We start from the raw sequence: 17,732 nt of genomic DNA on the forward strand, positions 1-17,732 counted from the left end.
GCTATCGTTTACCTGTTACAAGTGTGCATTGTAGTTGCATTGCATGAAATATAACTATGCAATACTCCTGCAGTGCAACTCCTGTGGCAGGTCGCAGCACCATTTATATGTATATGTAATAGTTTTGTATCTACTTTATGTGAGTCGTGTGCGCAATTTTTTTTGTTTCCTACTAATTAATCTTGCTTATCTTTCAGCTTACTCAATTATTAGTTTGCGATTGGCTTCTCGAGATACGCACAATTCTTTGGCAAGAAATGGATGCAGAACCAGAAAGATCGATTGCAAATGTGTCTCTTGCTGGATTCCAGCGTGATTTGGCGTGCTTGAGACAGTTGTGTCAGCATATCCCGGTAAGCTTGAGTCCATAATTTCTATTTTAATTCTAATAAGATTCAAGTGGACGTAGTAAAATAACCTGTTCTTTGTAGCTGAACTTTTTCCATTCATCTTTTCTCTTTTGTTCTTCAACGTATAGAAAAAAAAAAAGTTAATCGTGAAGGAGTTTGTTTGAAAAAAACCAGACTTATTTGATTGTATGCATGTAATTTCTTTATAATATTGTTTATTATTTTTTTTTAGTCTGTATTAGCACGAGTATTCCTATACGAGGCTACAGCACGTATCATGGCCGGGGCAACACCAGTTAAGACTCAGATCTTACTGGATCGAAGTCTGCATCACAGAAACTCGCGTTCTTCAATTATATGTGGAAAGGACCGATCGCAGGAGCAGAATAACAGTGAGAGGGAACATGCGGTCGCGTTATGTCTGGCGTGCAGGCATCTGCCGACGTTGCTGTTAGCCTCGCCAGGTGAACGGGCTGGAATGCTTGCAGAGGCTGCCAAGACGCTCGAGCGAATAGGGGACAGGAAACGTCTTCAGGAATGCTACAAACTAATGCGACAATTAGGCTCTACAATTACTGTTAATTAATGCATCGATTTAACATATTTTTATATGTTTTCATACTTATATTGTCTGTAAGCGTTACATAATTAAGTTATATACTCATTTAACGGTCGGCTTTAGACACACTTCTCGGTTTGATTTTACAAATGATTGTTTTTTTTTGTCAAACTGTTATTAAAATTTTTTTTCTTGTATTCATGATACTGTCGCTCTTGGGTCAGAGTGTTGCACGTATTACTTACGCCTAGCAGCCCGTCAAGACGCGAACAAAGAAGAAATTATGGATATGAAAGAAATCGCGACATAACTGGATAAAGAGTTGTCTAAATCCGATTGTACTAAATTGACTCATTGTATATAGGACATTTAACTTATGCAATATTTATTAATTTTATTATTATGCACCATTAAACACAATTTTTATTTGAGGAGCAAATTGCTCCATCTAATGAGACCTTTGATCACCAACGCCTTTCGGATCGGGCGTTAAGCTGTAGGTTTAACCGATTCCACTGTCGATCGGGATTGACTGGATCGGATTTGTGCGAAATTTTTCTCTGGCTTGCTTCGTTGCTATTCATTGCTCTATACGCATACAAACTTTAAGAATTTCTTATTCCACTGAGATAGCATCAAAGTCTTAGCCAAGCTTGAACGGCTGGCTTCTCTTTCTGCCGAGGTTTGTTATATGCCGATCGGATCTTAAACTCGGGTGGATCCACGTGCTAAATTCTCTCTCTGAGATTGTTTTGAATCGTCTACTGAAATTAAAGATCTACAGACTGTCCAATTTAAGTTTCAGAGGCAAAGCCATCGATGCAAAAAAAAATCAATATATAAGATTTTGGAGACTGTAAAATGTCGATATGTGTCTGAATGATCACGCTTATCAACTTTACAGTACCTGAAATCTTACATTGAATTTTTTGCGTCGATGGTTTTGTATTTTGATTCTAAAAAATCTCAAATTGGACGAGCTTGATTTATATTAATAGAAGAATAGATTAAGACGGATGAGGGCTTAATTCTTATATTCTCATTATTTTTTAAAATTTCAGTTTGTTTATTATTATATAAAGAAAAAAAACTTTCATTTAAAAGATTTCCTTTTCGGTTTGAACTCTTCACTAAGCAATTCTCAGATGTTAATATTATGTATTACGAATAATTTTATAGATGAATGTTTACTCAGCGTTGAATAATTCATGATTCCTTCTTAATTTTCTTATCATATAAGTATTCTATATCAATTTATATACTAATTTAATCACCAAAGTATTTTGGTCGTCTTAAATGTTCTATTTACTAATTTTGTTGTCATAGTTAGCTGTACATATTCTTGTTATTAAATTTATTTACTAATATCTTTTCTTTATATTTATTATTAAGGGAAGTTCTCTTTTTTGTGTTTCTTATGTATAATTAAGATGATTTTTGCTTTGATATAGGACTCAAGGTCAATCTTCCTAAAGAGAAAAATTCTTAGAGTAAGAGAACTTTCTCTTGATTCAGGTTCTAGCCTTCATAGTTCTTCTAATACAGCGAAAAAATTCAGAAATATTTCTGATTTGAAGTTGCTACAAGTCCAGCTGATAAATGCGATCTTACTGTACTTTCTGTTTCCCTTTCAGTCTTGATTTGGGAGTGGTGCTCTGATGGATAATTCTAGTGAGAATGTATTGAAATAGCCTCAGAAAACATGGCTGGTCCTATTGACTCTGCCTCCTCAGAGAAGGTACATCTGTGAGATTGGATTCAATCCTCTTGCAAAAAAACAGATAGATATTCCTCTTAGAACTGCGCTTTATTTTTGGTCATCATGAGTCACATAGGTTAATATTGAGAAACCTCTTGTTAAACTAGGTAAACTTTTATTCAACAGAATTGAAAATATTTTCTAATATTGGAAGGTTGGATAAAAATCATATTAACCCAGATGCAATCTCCAATCGCTAGTGTGATACGAGCATAATATAAATTTTCGATCAATCGCGTTGCTCGATCCGTAACTATCCATAACCGTAACAATCGAGCAACGCGATTGGTCGAAAATTTTACTATTAAACCTAATGTCCACGATGTTAGAACTCTGTCCGAGTTCTCGGATCGAGAAATGTGTAGCTAATTAATTTACAGTTTTTACGGAAAACCGGCAAGTTGATTGGCTACACATTTTTCGAAAACTTGAATCGAGTTCTAGTATTATGGACATTGGGCTTTACGGAAAATGTGTGTGACTAGCTCTAGCTGCGTTCGGTAATGCAAATCTGAAGCGAAGTGCTCTTATAGCATATGTCACGTGCACTGTAAGAGAAAAAGAGCACTCCGATTTCTGTTGTCCCTCAGATTTCCGTTGTCGAACTTTTAGGCCCATTCCGCACAACTTACATAACCATATGCATAAAGAAAATTATCCAATTATATTTCTGTCATAAAGATAAAATGTGATTGGATGATTTTCTTTATGCAGTTATGCAAGTTGTGTGGAATGGTCCTTAGCATGCCTAGCCATTTTGCCGTCTTGAACTCACCCATGTGTTTCCAGCTTAATGATATGCATCATGTGACGTCACGCGAATTCCAAAATGTTGATTCCGCATAAATTGTGTGCACCGTATCGCCTCTCTAGAATATCTTTTCTTCTGTGGCAACGGCAGTAGTCGTGAGTTGGCTGTGTACGTTTGTTAACATTTTCAAATTATTCTTTAAAATTCAGGCCGAATTAGAATATTCTTCTTTTTTTGTATTGAAAATAAATATCTACATTTGTTTGCTGTTATATGACCGCTTCTATTTTGGTTAGAAAATATAAAACTCTAGACTTTGTTGATTCTACTCGCGTTAAGCCACGTGCATTTTGCACATTACACATCGCACGTAGAAATTTATCTGATAATATTGTTTGTTATCGACAAATCATATTTTTCATTGCATAAATTATCACAAGTCATGAAATTTTATGTTATTTGTCATTAGATCTGTACAAAAAATTGTAGGAATTTAATATTTTAGAAACATTCGAATTAGGTTAAATTCCTCTATGGCTTCTGCCTTCAAATGAAGACGATACCACCCTTATATAGGATAAGATCTGCAAACGACGTATGAGAATATTTAAATTGAGTAAAAATATTCTGTTTCATCCTAAATTTACAATAATATTATAATTTATTTAATTTTATTTAATTTTATATTTATATTGTGTGGTTTTTTAAAGAAGTCTTAAGTCCTTCATGTATATTGTGATTTTGTTTCAGCGATTGCATATTTGTTTTTTTTTTGCAGTTTAACACATTACCATGACCAATTCAAAGGGTTATAGACGTGGTACGAGGGACTTGTTCTCCCGCAAGTTTCGTAAACATGGAACTATTCCCTTGTCTACATACATGAAGACATATAAAGTCGGCGATATCGTGGATATCAAGGGAAATGGTGCCGTACAAAAAGGTATGCCGTACAAAGTCTATCATGGCAAGACTGGCCGTGTGTTCAACGTGACAGCACATGCCCTGGGAGTGATTGTGAACAAGAGAGTACGTGGACGTATCATCGCTAAGAGGATTAATGTACGCATCGAGCACTTGAGTCATTCCAAGTGTAGAGATGATTTCCTTAAGCGCGTTAAGGAGAACGAGAGGCTCAGAAAGGAGGCAAAGAAGACGAACGTTCGCGTCCAACTCAAAAGGCAGCCTGCTGAACCTTCTAAAGCTCACATTGTGTCAGGACGTGAAGCTCCTATCTTGCTTGCACCTGTTCCATATGAATTTATTGCTTAAAATATTAAATAAACTAAAATTTTCAAAGTAAAGATTTGCGTTATTTTTAATATAAAAATTCATCACATTAAATAACATTAAATTAAATAAACATATAAATGTAATTATTAAATTAAAATGAATTAAAGTTTATTCAATTAGATTTTAATTTTATGATTAAATTGTACTAATCATAATATTACATAATGTATTGAAATCGACGATTATCGTTAGCTTTTTCCCCAAGCACTGAACCTAACATTAAGATACTAATTAATGGAGACAATTAGTAGATATGATCCAATTCAACAAAGTGATAAAAATTTTTAAATATTAAATTTTTAATGATATATGCAACTCTAAATACATTTGTTTATAAAAATCTAATAATGAATTTATTTAGAATTACATATCATTAAAAGCTTAATATTTGAAATGTTTTATCACTTTGTTCAACAATTGATTCATTAACTGTCCACTAACTGGTACATTTATCTTACATAATATATCACAGTTTAAGAATCAGAATAATTGAATAAGATTATTTTTCTAAGAACATTATTGTGAACAAAGTGGTAATACTTTGTTTAGAGAAGCCAATTTTGATTTCGTGTTACAAATTTATGTTGCTACTCCTAATACGATAAATAAGCGAAATGCATAGTCTCATAACAATATTTTTATTCTCAGTCATATCTTTACATTTGTATAGAATCTGAACGTGCTAACGTTTCTCTTTATATCAATGGACACGTTTAAGTTATTGTAATAAAGTAAATTATTCATTCTCTTCAAAAGGCGGACTAGCTTTTAAACATAAATAAATATAAAGCATCACCTAATACTTCTCAATTTTCTCCAACTGCTGGTTATATACAAACCAAAAATTCTATATAAAAATTTAGATAAATTATATAACTATTTTTCGCTTCTCTTTTTATATTCTACGAGCCAAAACATTATCAAACATCGTATATCCATCATTCTCATAAATAATCTGACAAACCATTAGAACATTCAAAAATTCACATATACCGCGCACTTTGTTAAAATACGAAATTAGCGTATAGGAGTGCTTATTTTCAATTGCTATTCATATTAAACTTTAACTACAATCTCGCGATTGGTAGAACAGGATATAACCAGTTTCAGAACTCTTCTGAATATCTGATGTGAGTCCATAAAAATCTTCTATAGTTGACGCATCAATTTTCTAAGGACATAAAAAGATATATAAGATTATTAATATTCTTTCTAAATACTTATATGGGGCAAGGTATTAAAGCAGAAACACTTACGTCAACCATATCATCGTCGAAGAGCAACCAGAATCCATGACTTTTAACTATAGAAATGTAATGCCCTCGATTAGGCCCACTTCCACAATGTATCACAACTGCCACCAGATCATATAAACGATCTGGATTTACAGCATCATCACTCTACAATCAAATTACATAATTATATATTATATTTAAGCAGTGAAATAATTTATTGAAAGTTTTAAAAATATTATCATTGAAATAATTAAAATTATTTAGGAAGAAATATATGATGATTTGAGGTTTATTATGTTTTCATAAACAATATCTATGAATACTAACAGTATTGAAAAGTCTGAGCTCCAATGGAAAAACTACTCTGTGAGATACTTTTATGTGACGATTGTATTGTTCCACATATTTAAATCTTTTTAGATGCAACGCTAATATCATAGGTAGTTTTTTCACTCTCATTCGTTTCTGTAATTAAAAATGACCATATTTCAATAATTTCAATAATCGATTTATGTGATTTATCTAAAAGATAAACGGTAAATCAAATATCGTTTCATTAATACCTGAGCTTCCTGGTAACTGCTGCAGTGATCGCATTTAAATTTGTTGTCACTACACAGGGTCTCTGTATTGGAGAAACATCTGAGGCAGTGTGTGATCGACGTATTTTGATCTACGTCAACTTGCAGATCGAAGAAGTCCTCGTCTTTGCTAGAGACAGTCTCACAATTAAGGCAGCGTGTTTCCGACGTCAGTATCCCTTGGAATATTTCGTGTACCCATGTGGGCTCTGGTGGCGAACCTGCAGCATCTCCTGCCCCACACTTTCCTCCAGTCGGCTTGCTCTGAGTTCTTTCCGCTGATGTATGAAATCACGACGTGACGTAAATATCGTGCTATGAGTATTATCCAAAAACGATAAACAAATACTCACCCAAAATAATTTCATTTATGTGATTTATAAGGAAGTTCAAAAATTCATGTGCATCTTGTTGCATATAATTATCAAATTCCTCTGAAAAAAAAAAGATATTAAAGTTATGACGATGATACGACCACTTGATACTACAAACATTTCAAAGCATTCTTTGATTGATTAATTAAAATTCTTTCTTCCAAATGATCAATCAAATGCTTTTTATTGCCAAGTGAACTGCATCCAATGTTACTGTACTACAAAATTTAAATCTGTATCTTTTAAAATACTCACCTTTCTCTTTCCTTAATCTGGCGATAAATTTCTTTGGCGCTATAGAACCTACTTTTTTCTTTTGGGTTGCAATACTGTAAAACAGATCTGCCAAACATGTTAGCAGAGTTTCTTTAGTTCGCTTATTTCTAGCTTTGTATTCCAAAACCTTTTCTCTAAACGGTCGACAAAAATATAAAGCTTGTAGCACTGAATTGCTATAACAGGTATTACCAAACTGCAAGAATATATTCTTATTACAAACACAATGAATTCAAAATTTTCACTACATCAATTTCATGTAACACAGTACTTACATTGACTAAACCAAAGTAGTGTTCATTAGGTGGAAACTGATCGGAGCCAATATCTCTTTCCAATTGGGATATGGTTGTACCCTAAAATTATAAATAATAGCATATAATAATTCTACTGTTTAATACTTATTGTTATCTTAATAATGTAATGTCAAATGTATACATATAAATAAGAAATTGAAGGCTGAGATAATTTTATTTTACGCAAGTATAAAACATATATAAGAATCAATGACAATGTAATTATGTAAAATTACAATATTTGCATAATTATATTATTGCTTTAGTAACTAAAAGATGTTTTCTATAATTTAAGTAACAGTCAATACAAACATTATCACATCTTCCTTGGCATTTTATGAAGATAAAATGATTTATTTCGACTGTATCTTCCAAAAGAAAAGCAGCCATAGCTATCCAAAAGATAATAATGATTTAATTCAAAGCGACATATAATGAACTGATAAGATCCTCGTCATATTTCTTATTTCTTTGTTCAAGAGTCATATGGAATAATTAAATAAAATATATATTTTCATAATGTAGTAATCTCCTTTTACGAAAGAATATATGCAGCGATCGCAATCACAGCAATGCATAATAAAGAATTGAGTGTCAAAAACTAGATACGATTGAATTCTCTCGTTCGTATCTTCATTCTTCCGACGAAGATAATTTTTCCAAGAAGAAGAGAAGAGGGAACTTTACCATTTTATGACACGATGACGTGAGCGTAACACTGGCAAGCACTTAGCATAGACTTCAGCAACGACGTAAACTCCATCGTACTGCGACGGATGTTGACCGGGATTTGTCGGCACTCGGCTAGAGCATCTCTATCAGTGAGAGGAGCGGAGAGGGACGAGGTGGGACCGTCGTCACACTGTAACAACAGCGCCGCTTCCTGGCGCCGTTCCACGTGTCGCACGTGGACAAATTCCACTGTGATGTCGCGTCCTCGACGTGCTGAACCGATCGTAGCGTAGAGTAGACAGGTGGATGAGATAATAAGAGTAAGATGGATCTAGAGAACAGATTGGCCGCAACGTAACCTACCGACGTATGCGCGTTCGATGCTCGCGATGAATTAGCTAGAACGAACTCAAAGTAACTGAGATCCCGATTCCGTTGTGCGGGCTTTCCGTAAGCAATCAAAATCTGCGAACTCTATCATATTGAAGGGGAGAAGGAGGTAGCGAGAGGAAGTGATATTCCCCGTAGAAAAAGATACAGCCTTTGCCATAAGTATATAATCATTCTCAATTTATTGCATTTTCTTGGAAACGATAATGAAATCAAAAAGAAAAATAACGAAATGTTAAAATTGTCATAAAAATAAATAATATTTTTTAATATATGTGTTTTTTATATTGTTTTTTGTTAAATATAGAATGTTTACGTTAATTCATAAGGGTGCTTTATATTTTTGGCCAAAACTGTACATAGATGGTTAGTAACTAGTTATCTTTGTTTAAAGATTTTGATTGGTTGGTGATTATAACACCTTGAAAAATTAAAAACATGAGACTTTCTATTTATTATTAATACACGAGACAGTTTATTATTTGTTTCAATTAAGAATACTTTTGTAGCAGTAGTACCTCTTTTGAACATATGAATATCTATTCACAGCCAATGGCTTGTAATTTTTTTACTGGACCAATCGAAAAGTCCTGTGTTGAATTGGCCAATTAGCGACATGGACAATTAAATGCTATTCAGAAGTCGATCGTACGATAAATGAAATATCAGTTAGATTCTATGAAAGAGATATTAGGAATAGAAGTAAATGTTATATCTTATTTATATCCAATATGCATTACGTTTAATCCCTATTTCTAATTTTTTATTTTTCTAATATTTAATAATATATATTTGTTACGGTTCTAATATTTCTTCATTGTGTGTAAGGCTGAAGGTCATCGAACGTGTTCATTGGCTGCTAACGCGCATGCGAGTCTTATACCATAATATAATGGCTCTACTCCGATTACTGACCATACGATAAATACGATTTCACAACATTCACAGATTTCTAAATGATTTTTTAGCATTGCCATTATTGATAGTTATATTAGAGGCGATATTTTGTTACAATGGAGAGAAAAAATGCTGTTCAAATTAAATGCAATACATTACACTTACATCGGATTTCTGTCTTTTTAAAGCATGTATCAATTATACATTGAAAATTAAAAATTAAAATTTAATTAATTAAAATAAAACGGATAAAAATTACTAAATTGGGCAAATTTTCAATTTGCAATCGTTAACTAAATAAACAGAATGGATTGTAATTTTATTTATCTGAATGAGTATTTTAATGCCCATATTTATAATCAGAACTTGTTATTTAAGAAAACCATAAATATAAGGCTTGTTTATAAATATGGTTGTAAATAGCGAAACCGTTTTTTTTATTCAATTGGATCCAATTCAAATTCAAGTGGATTCAATTAAATTCAATTGAATGTAAATGGATTCAAAAACTGCATTTCCTATTCAGAATTGTGAATTTAGCAGTATTTACAATGTATGTACAGAAAAAGCTGATATTATTTTTATATTGAAAGAAATATGCTTCATGTAATTTTTATAAATGAATAAAAATGCATTTCGGATTGAAAAGGATTTATTTTAATATTCGCGTATTTTTGAAAATTTGAATCCATTTCAATCCATTTCAATCCATTCTCGATTACTGAAAATTTCCAATGCGTCTGTGACGCATGTGGACTTATGTTTAATTGCGCTTTCTTTTTCTTGAATAGTCAATTTAATTTCATTTCATTACAGAAAAATACCAGAAAGCGGGTTATTGCCGTGTTTTCATCTATTATTGCTAATGCATTGGTAATGAATGAAAACACAGCGATAATCCGTAAATCTTCTCCCAGTAAACGAGAATAGATCAAAATAAATTCAGATTTTCAGAAATACGGATTCATGAATGTTAAAATGAATCCTTTTCAATCCTGAATGCATTTTTATTCATTTATATGAATGGCATATATTTCTATGCTTTTTAATTTAAAAATAATATTATAGTATTTTTGTGTAGTGTGGTGTACATGCGTGAATACTGCTTAATTAAAAATTCTGAATAGGAAATGCAGTTTTTCAATCCAATTGCATATAATTGAATCCAATTGAATTCAATTAAATCCAAAAAAGTATTCTTTATTTAAAATACGCATTTAGATAGAAAAAAATTTCAATCTATTTTAATCCATTCTCGTTTGCTAGGAAAAGGGAGAGAATTGGCAAACTGCTTCTCCTCTGATTGGACGCGGTCATCAAAACTCCATAGGCATGGAAAAGATTGGGGAAACTGGTTACGTGCTTTCGTCCTGATTGGATGCGGCCGGCATTACAATCTATTCACGTGATCAGTTTGCCATTCAGTCTCTTTCTCTCTCTCTCTCTCTCTCTCTCTCTCTCTCTCTCTCTCTCTTTCTTTCTCTCTCTCTCTTTCTCAAGCTCTCTACACTAAGAAATCAAATCCTCGAATTAAGTGCTCATTCTATTTTAAGAATTTGAATTTAAATCGCCGCGTGTGTGTAGCTATATATATATATATCTTGCTTATTAATCACGATTTCAATTGGTCGAATATAACATTTCGAATGAGGAATCATAATTGTATTACAGGCGCTTAATTCCAAAAAGATATATATAAAACTGTATGAAAGCAAGAACAAAATTTAACTTAAAATATATTTAAGGATATTAGAAACAGATAAGAGAATCAATCGATAATAATACATTCAATCATTGAGAAACAAAGACAATTTCAATGTTGAAGAATGCCGCTTATTATCCCATATAGCACCTGCAAAAGACGTTCTCCGAAAATCTTAAGGATGTTCCTAAGATGTTTCTCAAATAAAAAATTTGTTTTCTATTGCTGCACTGGATTGCTAGAACTTTCCTTTTTGCTTTCAAATTTTAAATATATCTATTTTATTTTAAGTACAAATTCAGTAAGTAAGACATTTTAAAACATTTCAATAACATTGCAGCACTGATTCAAATGTTGCTTATATTGGGAAGAGTTCCTACACTAATTAAGCTATAAAAAAGATTGACTCAAAGTATGCTGCATATGTAGGATATTTTAATTCAGATTCATAATACTAATTGCAAAAATGATATCAAGTTGGTAACATTAACATTACCAATCAAGAGATAACGTTTGAAATGATAGACGGTCAAATCTTAAGATCTTATAATGGATTCTGTATCCTATTCAACTTGAACCAGAATATGTTTGACCATTTTAACAATTAGACATAAAATATCTGGAGAATAATGTATTTAAAAAAAAAATATTTCAAATAAAAAAAATATTTCAAATAAGTTGTAGGATTTGAAGATGACCATTAAATACTTAGATTTTTTATTCAGGATCTTATATTAAGCCCAAGTCTACAGTCTCAGACTACAGGCCTCTTAAAATCCTACAACTTATTTGAAACTTTCTTTTCAAAAATATATTGTTTTCCGTATTTTGTGTCTAACAATAAGTTAAAATGGTCAAACATGTTCCAGCAAAGTGGGATACAAAATCCATAGAATCCCAAGATATCTGACCATCTAAAATATCTATATTAAAAGTGATTCTTCGATTCTGAACGTTAATTTTTACTCACTCATTCACTTTTGCAATGTAGGACGATCTCCCTTGCGAGATTGATTATCCCGAGTACCAAGCCAAGCCGGTGCCAGAGAGTTTGGAGTCGAAGCCGATGGTGGAGCGCGAGCCGGTGTTTAGCGCTTGCCGCCAGTGTCAGTCAGTTTGCAGTGAAGTCAGTCACTCGCCGGCTGCCGGTGTAAAATGTCGTGATTGCGTGGCGCGCGTTTGTTACCGCTTCACGTTCCCGCTGCTGAAACTCTCACCGCGCGACGTTCCTCGCGCGGCCATTCGCAGTGGAGAATACCGTTCGCGCGCGCGGAATATACCGAGGGAACTGTTCACTGTTCAGTGTTGGTCGGCGCGACAGAGGTAGAAAAGCTGACAGAGGCGAATCAGCCGTGGCTTCGAATCCGTAGTGTTCTCCGCGGTGGCTTGCGGTGGCTTGCGGTGGCTTCTTATGGGAAGCGTTTGTGAGTCAATGTGAAAACGCCGCGAGTGGGAGCGTTGGACGGAGTTTTTCGATTGTCGTCGTGCGACAAATCTGTGTCTGTGCTGTCTGTGCGCGATGCGCCCCGTATATTATATACGAATCCATCCGCGAAGTGTTTACCTTTGACGACCACCTGTTGCGCGGCTAAACCGCGCCACACGTCTCTCTTGTGTCACGTTGGATTAACCGGATTACGCCGCCCCGAGAGATGCCCTTCGCGTGAAGATAAATCATCGACCGTGAAGACCATCGGCTAAGACACCGCGAAAGAAAAGGTAAGGGCGAGTGAAACGATCCCCGCTTTTCATCGGGTGAACGGTGCGCCGCGCGTACCTTCAATTCATCTTATAATTCTCGTCGCATAAAATCAACGCTAATTCGCGTACCACATTCGCCTCGCTATTAATGAACGCAACACGTTTCGTCGGCCCTCACGTTTTCGCGCGCAGTCGAACGATCCCCCCCCCCCCCCCCCTCTCTTCGATTAATGCAACGTGCCGCGACGTGCTGCAATTTCTTGCATTTTGCGAATCGATTATATACTCTCCTCGATAATAATCGAATAAGACCCGGTTCTACCAATATAAGATCAACTTTAATTTCGGTTTAATTTATTCTTTATCTTTTTCTAATTTTTAACACTGGAAAAAATAAGATTAAACCAAGATTAAAGTTAATTTACGTTAATAGAAACAGATATTAGAATTAAATTGAGAGATTTGTAGCGTCACGCTCTTTATTGAGATATTAACGTGGATAGATAAAATTCCGATCGACTGTATCGATGAAAATGGAAGTAGCTAATTTAGTCATGTTGCGAATTATTTTTGAGATATTCAATATCAAGATATTTAATATGAGAATAAATCAAAATTGAGGAGATCACACACATGTGCATATCTTGTATGCCATCGAGACGCATGATTTGCATTTCAAATTTTAAGCTCCAGAAAATTGCTACATCAAATTTTGAAAATTATATACGTTTATATAATGCATTTATATATGCGCGCGCGCGCACGCACACATACACACACACACACACACACACACACACACGCACGCACACGCACACATATTTATATTTATAAAATATATAGAGGACACTCTTATAAGAGAAAGAGAGAGGGAGGGAAAGAGGGGAAAGCATGAAGAGGGCTGGAGAGAGAAAGGGAGGAAAAGAGAGAGGTCAGAACTTCTACTTATTCTTAATATATATTTTAATATGGATTTTGAATTTATATAATAAGATTTATTAAATTACAGTTATTAATATCTTTGCAATATTTTCATGAAATATTTTAACTATCACTTTCAACTTTTCATTGAATCAAGTTCACCAACTTGATACGAGGATTCCGATGAGGCTGTCTGAGTTATTTACGAAAAACTTGTTATCCAATAGTTGCAATTAAAATTGTAGAAATTCTATTACATTAATAATATTATAAATATATAAAGTAAAGGCAAAAAGTATGTGTGGAAGAATTGGAAAGGGCTTATTTAAATGTCCAAAATCGCGCGCGACGTGATACACATATATAAATGTGCACACAAATTACGGATATATATGCGTTTTTCAATTTTTTTCTTCACAAATACGCACATGCGTGGGTATGCACTCACATGCATTCACACGTACATCGCGTATTCAACGTAGTGTATGACATCACATCGCCGAATGAAATGAGCCGCGTAGTGTGACGCGTACAAGGCAGCGCGTACCGAAACGGTGCAGCGCAGCGGCGTGGCAAAGCAACAAAGAAGAGATTGCAATGGCCCCGCGAACTGGACGGTCGGGGGAACATGGTAGAGAGGAGGGGGGAGCGAGTAGAAGGGTCGGAGCCAGGGAGATGATGCGAGAGGGTTGGCGAGGGGATGAGAAGGAGGTAAAGGTACGCAAGAGCGCGCATTCCACGACGGACGCGCATGCGCCCGTTCGCGATTTGTGCGGTTTACTACTAGCCGCCCGCGGTATTCGCACATTCGCTCAACTGCGCCGTCGAGTCGAGGTCTGCGTGGTTTCGTAGCGTAGGAATACGGAATACGTGGCGACGGGATATTCCACACTTAACTCGGCTACGGAGCTCGGTTCCTCCCCTAACTCGTGTAAAGTGTGCCCGATAAATACGAAAATTTGTAATCGAGCTACGAATTGTATAATCTATTCGAAATTTTCACGTTAAAAGCCATTTTAAAACATTTACTGAATCTTCATATTTCTTTGAATAATAAATATTTACTTACAGTAAATAAATGTTTATTCAATAAAAAAGACGATAGTTAAATTTAATTAATTTTTGTATCAAATAATTACATGTTTATATTTAATAAATATTTATTTATTAAACAAATATTTATTAAAATTGAATTTTTCTCAGTGTATTTATATTCTTTCAAAACTGTGTCGGATTCTTAAAAATATTTATTTACAAAATATTATTTTACAAGTATTTATTCAAAGTATTCAAACAAAATGTATCTAAAAAAGCTTCGATAAACAACCATTGCTTTAAATAATATATTGTTAAATCTTGTCTTTATGAAATTTTTAGTTGAATGTGGAAAAAAATAATTGTGATGATTCTGTTCACATACATTATTCTTTTTGCAATTTACAATATTCTTTTACGGTTGTATGTGGTTTTCTCGGAATGTTAATTGAGGAATTAGATGCAACAGGAACGTATGAATAACTTTGTATAATTAAAAAAATATTTAGTTAAAAGTCTGAATTATTTTTCTACCTGTTTCATTGTTTTTAAATATTTCTGTTTACTGTATATTTGTAAAAAAAAATCATGTACAAATAATGCAGAGTGAAAGCGAATGTAAAATAATTGTAATCATATTTACAAAAATATTTATTCAAATCGAAAGAAAAGTATCTATTCGTTTCTTGATGAATAAAAAAAAGTGTATTTATATTCATTCATTTATTCGAACATTGAGTGTAGATCATCGTGTACATTATCTCTAACCGGATTACTCTAATTATAATTTTCTGTACCCTCGAAAATACTAGAGACATTTCAATTAGATAAATTCGATAGGATAATTTATGTAAAACGAATTATCCTCTATTATTAGATATCGGCATATTATATCGTATATTGTTTTCTACGCTACTGCACTATGAAAGTGCATGGAATCACGCACGAGTATGACTAAAGCAGTACGGAAATACCTGGATTGTAGGCGCAAAACGGTTTTTACAATCGCTTGACGCTATTTGTTTTATTGACGTATTATTTAACGAGTTGAATATTAATATCTGAGAAACGGTAGATTCTCGATGTTATCAATCATCGTTTCGATGCTCCCCACTGCACCACATGCAGAAAAAACTGACGATTATATAATAAAACTCAATCTCAGAAACTTCTTTTATTAACTTTTTCTTTATGAATGATGAATGGCTAATTTAATCCTTCTCTAAGTGCTCACGTAATATTAACAGTTTGCATCTGAAAATTTAAAAAACTTTATTTCACTTCAAGAAACAAATAATATCTAATATGCGCTTTTTTCGTCTAATATTAATATATGTGAGTTCAATATCATAACGATATCTCCATTACACCGATTATAATTTTATATTGATTCTTTTTTAAAATAAAATTGCCATCGTACATATTTAAATTAATATATAATAATCAACGTATTAATTATTTGCAATTAAATATCCTAGAATCTTTATTGACGAGAAATTGGTATTGAAGTTACGAAGTGGTTATGAAAATTATTTCGAGAAATTGAACCTCCTTCTCTACTGAACAAACACCTTACTAATTCAGTTATTCAGATTCCAGTGATATTATTAATTATATAGTGATTCATCGACATATCCGGTATATTAAGATGAATGTCATTTTTTTAGTCGATTAAAAAATTTCTAAGAGCAAATAAGATGTGTATACATTGCAAAGTAAGATAAAGTATTTTCATTAAAGAACAGATTCCTTTTATTTATATTTATATAATTAATATAATTATATAATTATAATTATATCTTTAATATTATTACAAAGAATTTTAATTGACATTTTATTCATTGCACAATGCATAGTTAAATAGATGCTACGTTAAAAATTTTATTAGAGGTTAAAAATTTTCTTGAAGATTTTATACGTTCATTCAATTGTTTATCAAAATATTAAATGATACATACATATGATTGAAGATTAGCACTGTTTGCATATAGAATAACTCCAGAAAATACGCCAACTATTCTGTTACATGCCTTTATGTTATATTATATAATGTTACGATTTCAGTTTCTTACTGTTAACTTTAATGAAATTATTGTGAGTTGAATGGATTTATCACTGGTTAAGTAGCATCATAAATTATAATCTACATAAAATGATTACTGTAGGACGTGCAAAAGACTTAGTGGTTATTTTATAATGCATGAGTATAGAGAAATAATAAAGCATGTTGTATAACAAAATACAAGTACTTTGCTCTTGTATTCTTTGTTTAGTTTGTTGTCTTGTATACCTATTCCATTTGTTTGATATATACAGCATTTTTAGCGGGCGGGATTTATGCAAAGCATACAAATTTATGCGCAGATTGAATTCAGTACACTAAATGCAATAAATGCATTACATGAAATGTGTACCTCATAACACTTGTAATACATGTGAGAAGATTGTAATTATTATTTATTACTTCATATACATATTTATTATTCTTATTCCTTAATAAAATTTTATAAACGCATTTTCTAAGTTATTATGCCTTTTTACGTCTTATTTATATGTATTATTTGTAAATTTTTTATGAGCCCCTCTTTCTCCTCTTATGAATAGTCATATATCCCACCTCTATACGGCAAAAATTTAAGAATTTAAAAAAGTTTATTTTTCAATACGAAATATAAATATTGCGGATTTCTTTCATATTAGACCGTACAATATTTTTTTCATAATAGTAGACAGTACAATATTTTTACTGATATATATAGTTCGTTTACTTTAAACAGTTTAGTAAATAATACTTTAGTAAATAATACTTAATAAATTAAGTTTTTGATAGGTGTGGCGTATATATGGAGTTATCTCATATTTTATAAATTATAATTCTAATTCTATTTTATAAGAATGATTTATATTTCTATAGATGAAAAAAGAAGAGAATCCATATAC

The 17,732-nt window shown here is 32.8% G+C and overlaps 4 protein-coding genes across 4 annotated transcripts in view; 3 read left to right on the forward strand and 1 right to left on the reverse strand.

Annotated features, from left to right (window-relative positions):
* LOC108692211 (sterol regulatory element-binding protein 2) overlaps positions 1–2,038 on the forward strand; it is a 4,525-nt gene extending 2,487 nt beyond the window's left edge. The window contains exons 5-6 of the mRNA XM_018200385.1: positions 186–353; positions 583–2,038. Of these exons, the coding sequence (XP_018055874.1) occupies positions 186–353; positions 583–936 (522 nt within the window). The 3' untranslated portion in view covers positions 937–2,038. The remainder of the gene's footprint in view (positions 1–185; positions 354–582) is intronic.
* A 1,501-nt stretch (positions 2,039–3,539) lies between these two features.
* On the forward strand, positions 3,540–4,723 carry LOC108692225 (60S ribosomal protein L21). Its single transcript, XM_018200403.1, has 2 exons — positions 3,540–3,587; positions 4,198–4,723. The coding sequence occupies exon 2, from the start codon at positions 4,212–4,214 to the stop codon at positions 4,689–4,691; it is 480 nt and encodes a 159-aa protein (XP_018055892.1). The 5' UTR covers positions 3,540–3,587; positions 4,198–4,211; the 3' UTR covers positions 4,692–4,723.
* A 611-nt stretch (positions 4,724–5,334) lies between these two features.
* LOC108692224 (ubiquitin carboxyl-terminal hydrolase 46) lies at positions 5,335–8,236 on the reverse strand. Its single transcript, XM_018200402.1, has 8 exons — positions 8,162–8,236; positions 7,454–7,534; positions 7,158–7,374; positions 6,882–6,962; positions 6,511–6,806; positions 6,275–6,412; positions 5,969–6,112; positions 5,335–5,883 (listed from the first exon to the last, which is right to left on the reverse strand). The coding sequence occupies exons 1-8, from the start codon at positions 8,162–8,164 to the stop codon at positions 5,776–5,778; spliced, it is 1,068 nt and encodes a 355-aa protein (XP_018055891.1). The 5' UTR covers positions 8,165–8,236; the 3' UTR covers positions 5,335–5,775.
* A 4,057-nt stretch (positions 8,237–12,293) lies between these two features.
* Positions 12,294–17,732, forward strand: part of LOC108692239 (protein expanded) — a 38,581-nt gene continuing 33,142 nt past the window's right edge. The window contains 1 exon segment of the mRNA XM_018200414.1: positions 12,294–12,854. The gene's annotated coding sequence lies outside the window, so the exon portion shown is untranslated.

This window comes from Atta colombica, unplaced genomic scaffold (assembly GCF_001594045.1).
Source record: "Atta colombica isolate Treedump-2 unplaced genomic scaffold, Acol1.0 scaffold66, whole genome shotgun sequence".
In the NCBI taxonomy this organism is placed as follows: Eukaryota; Metazoa; Arthropoda; class Insecta; order Hymenoptera; family Formicidae; genus Atta; species Atta colombica.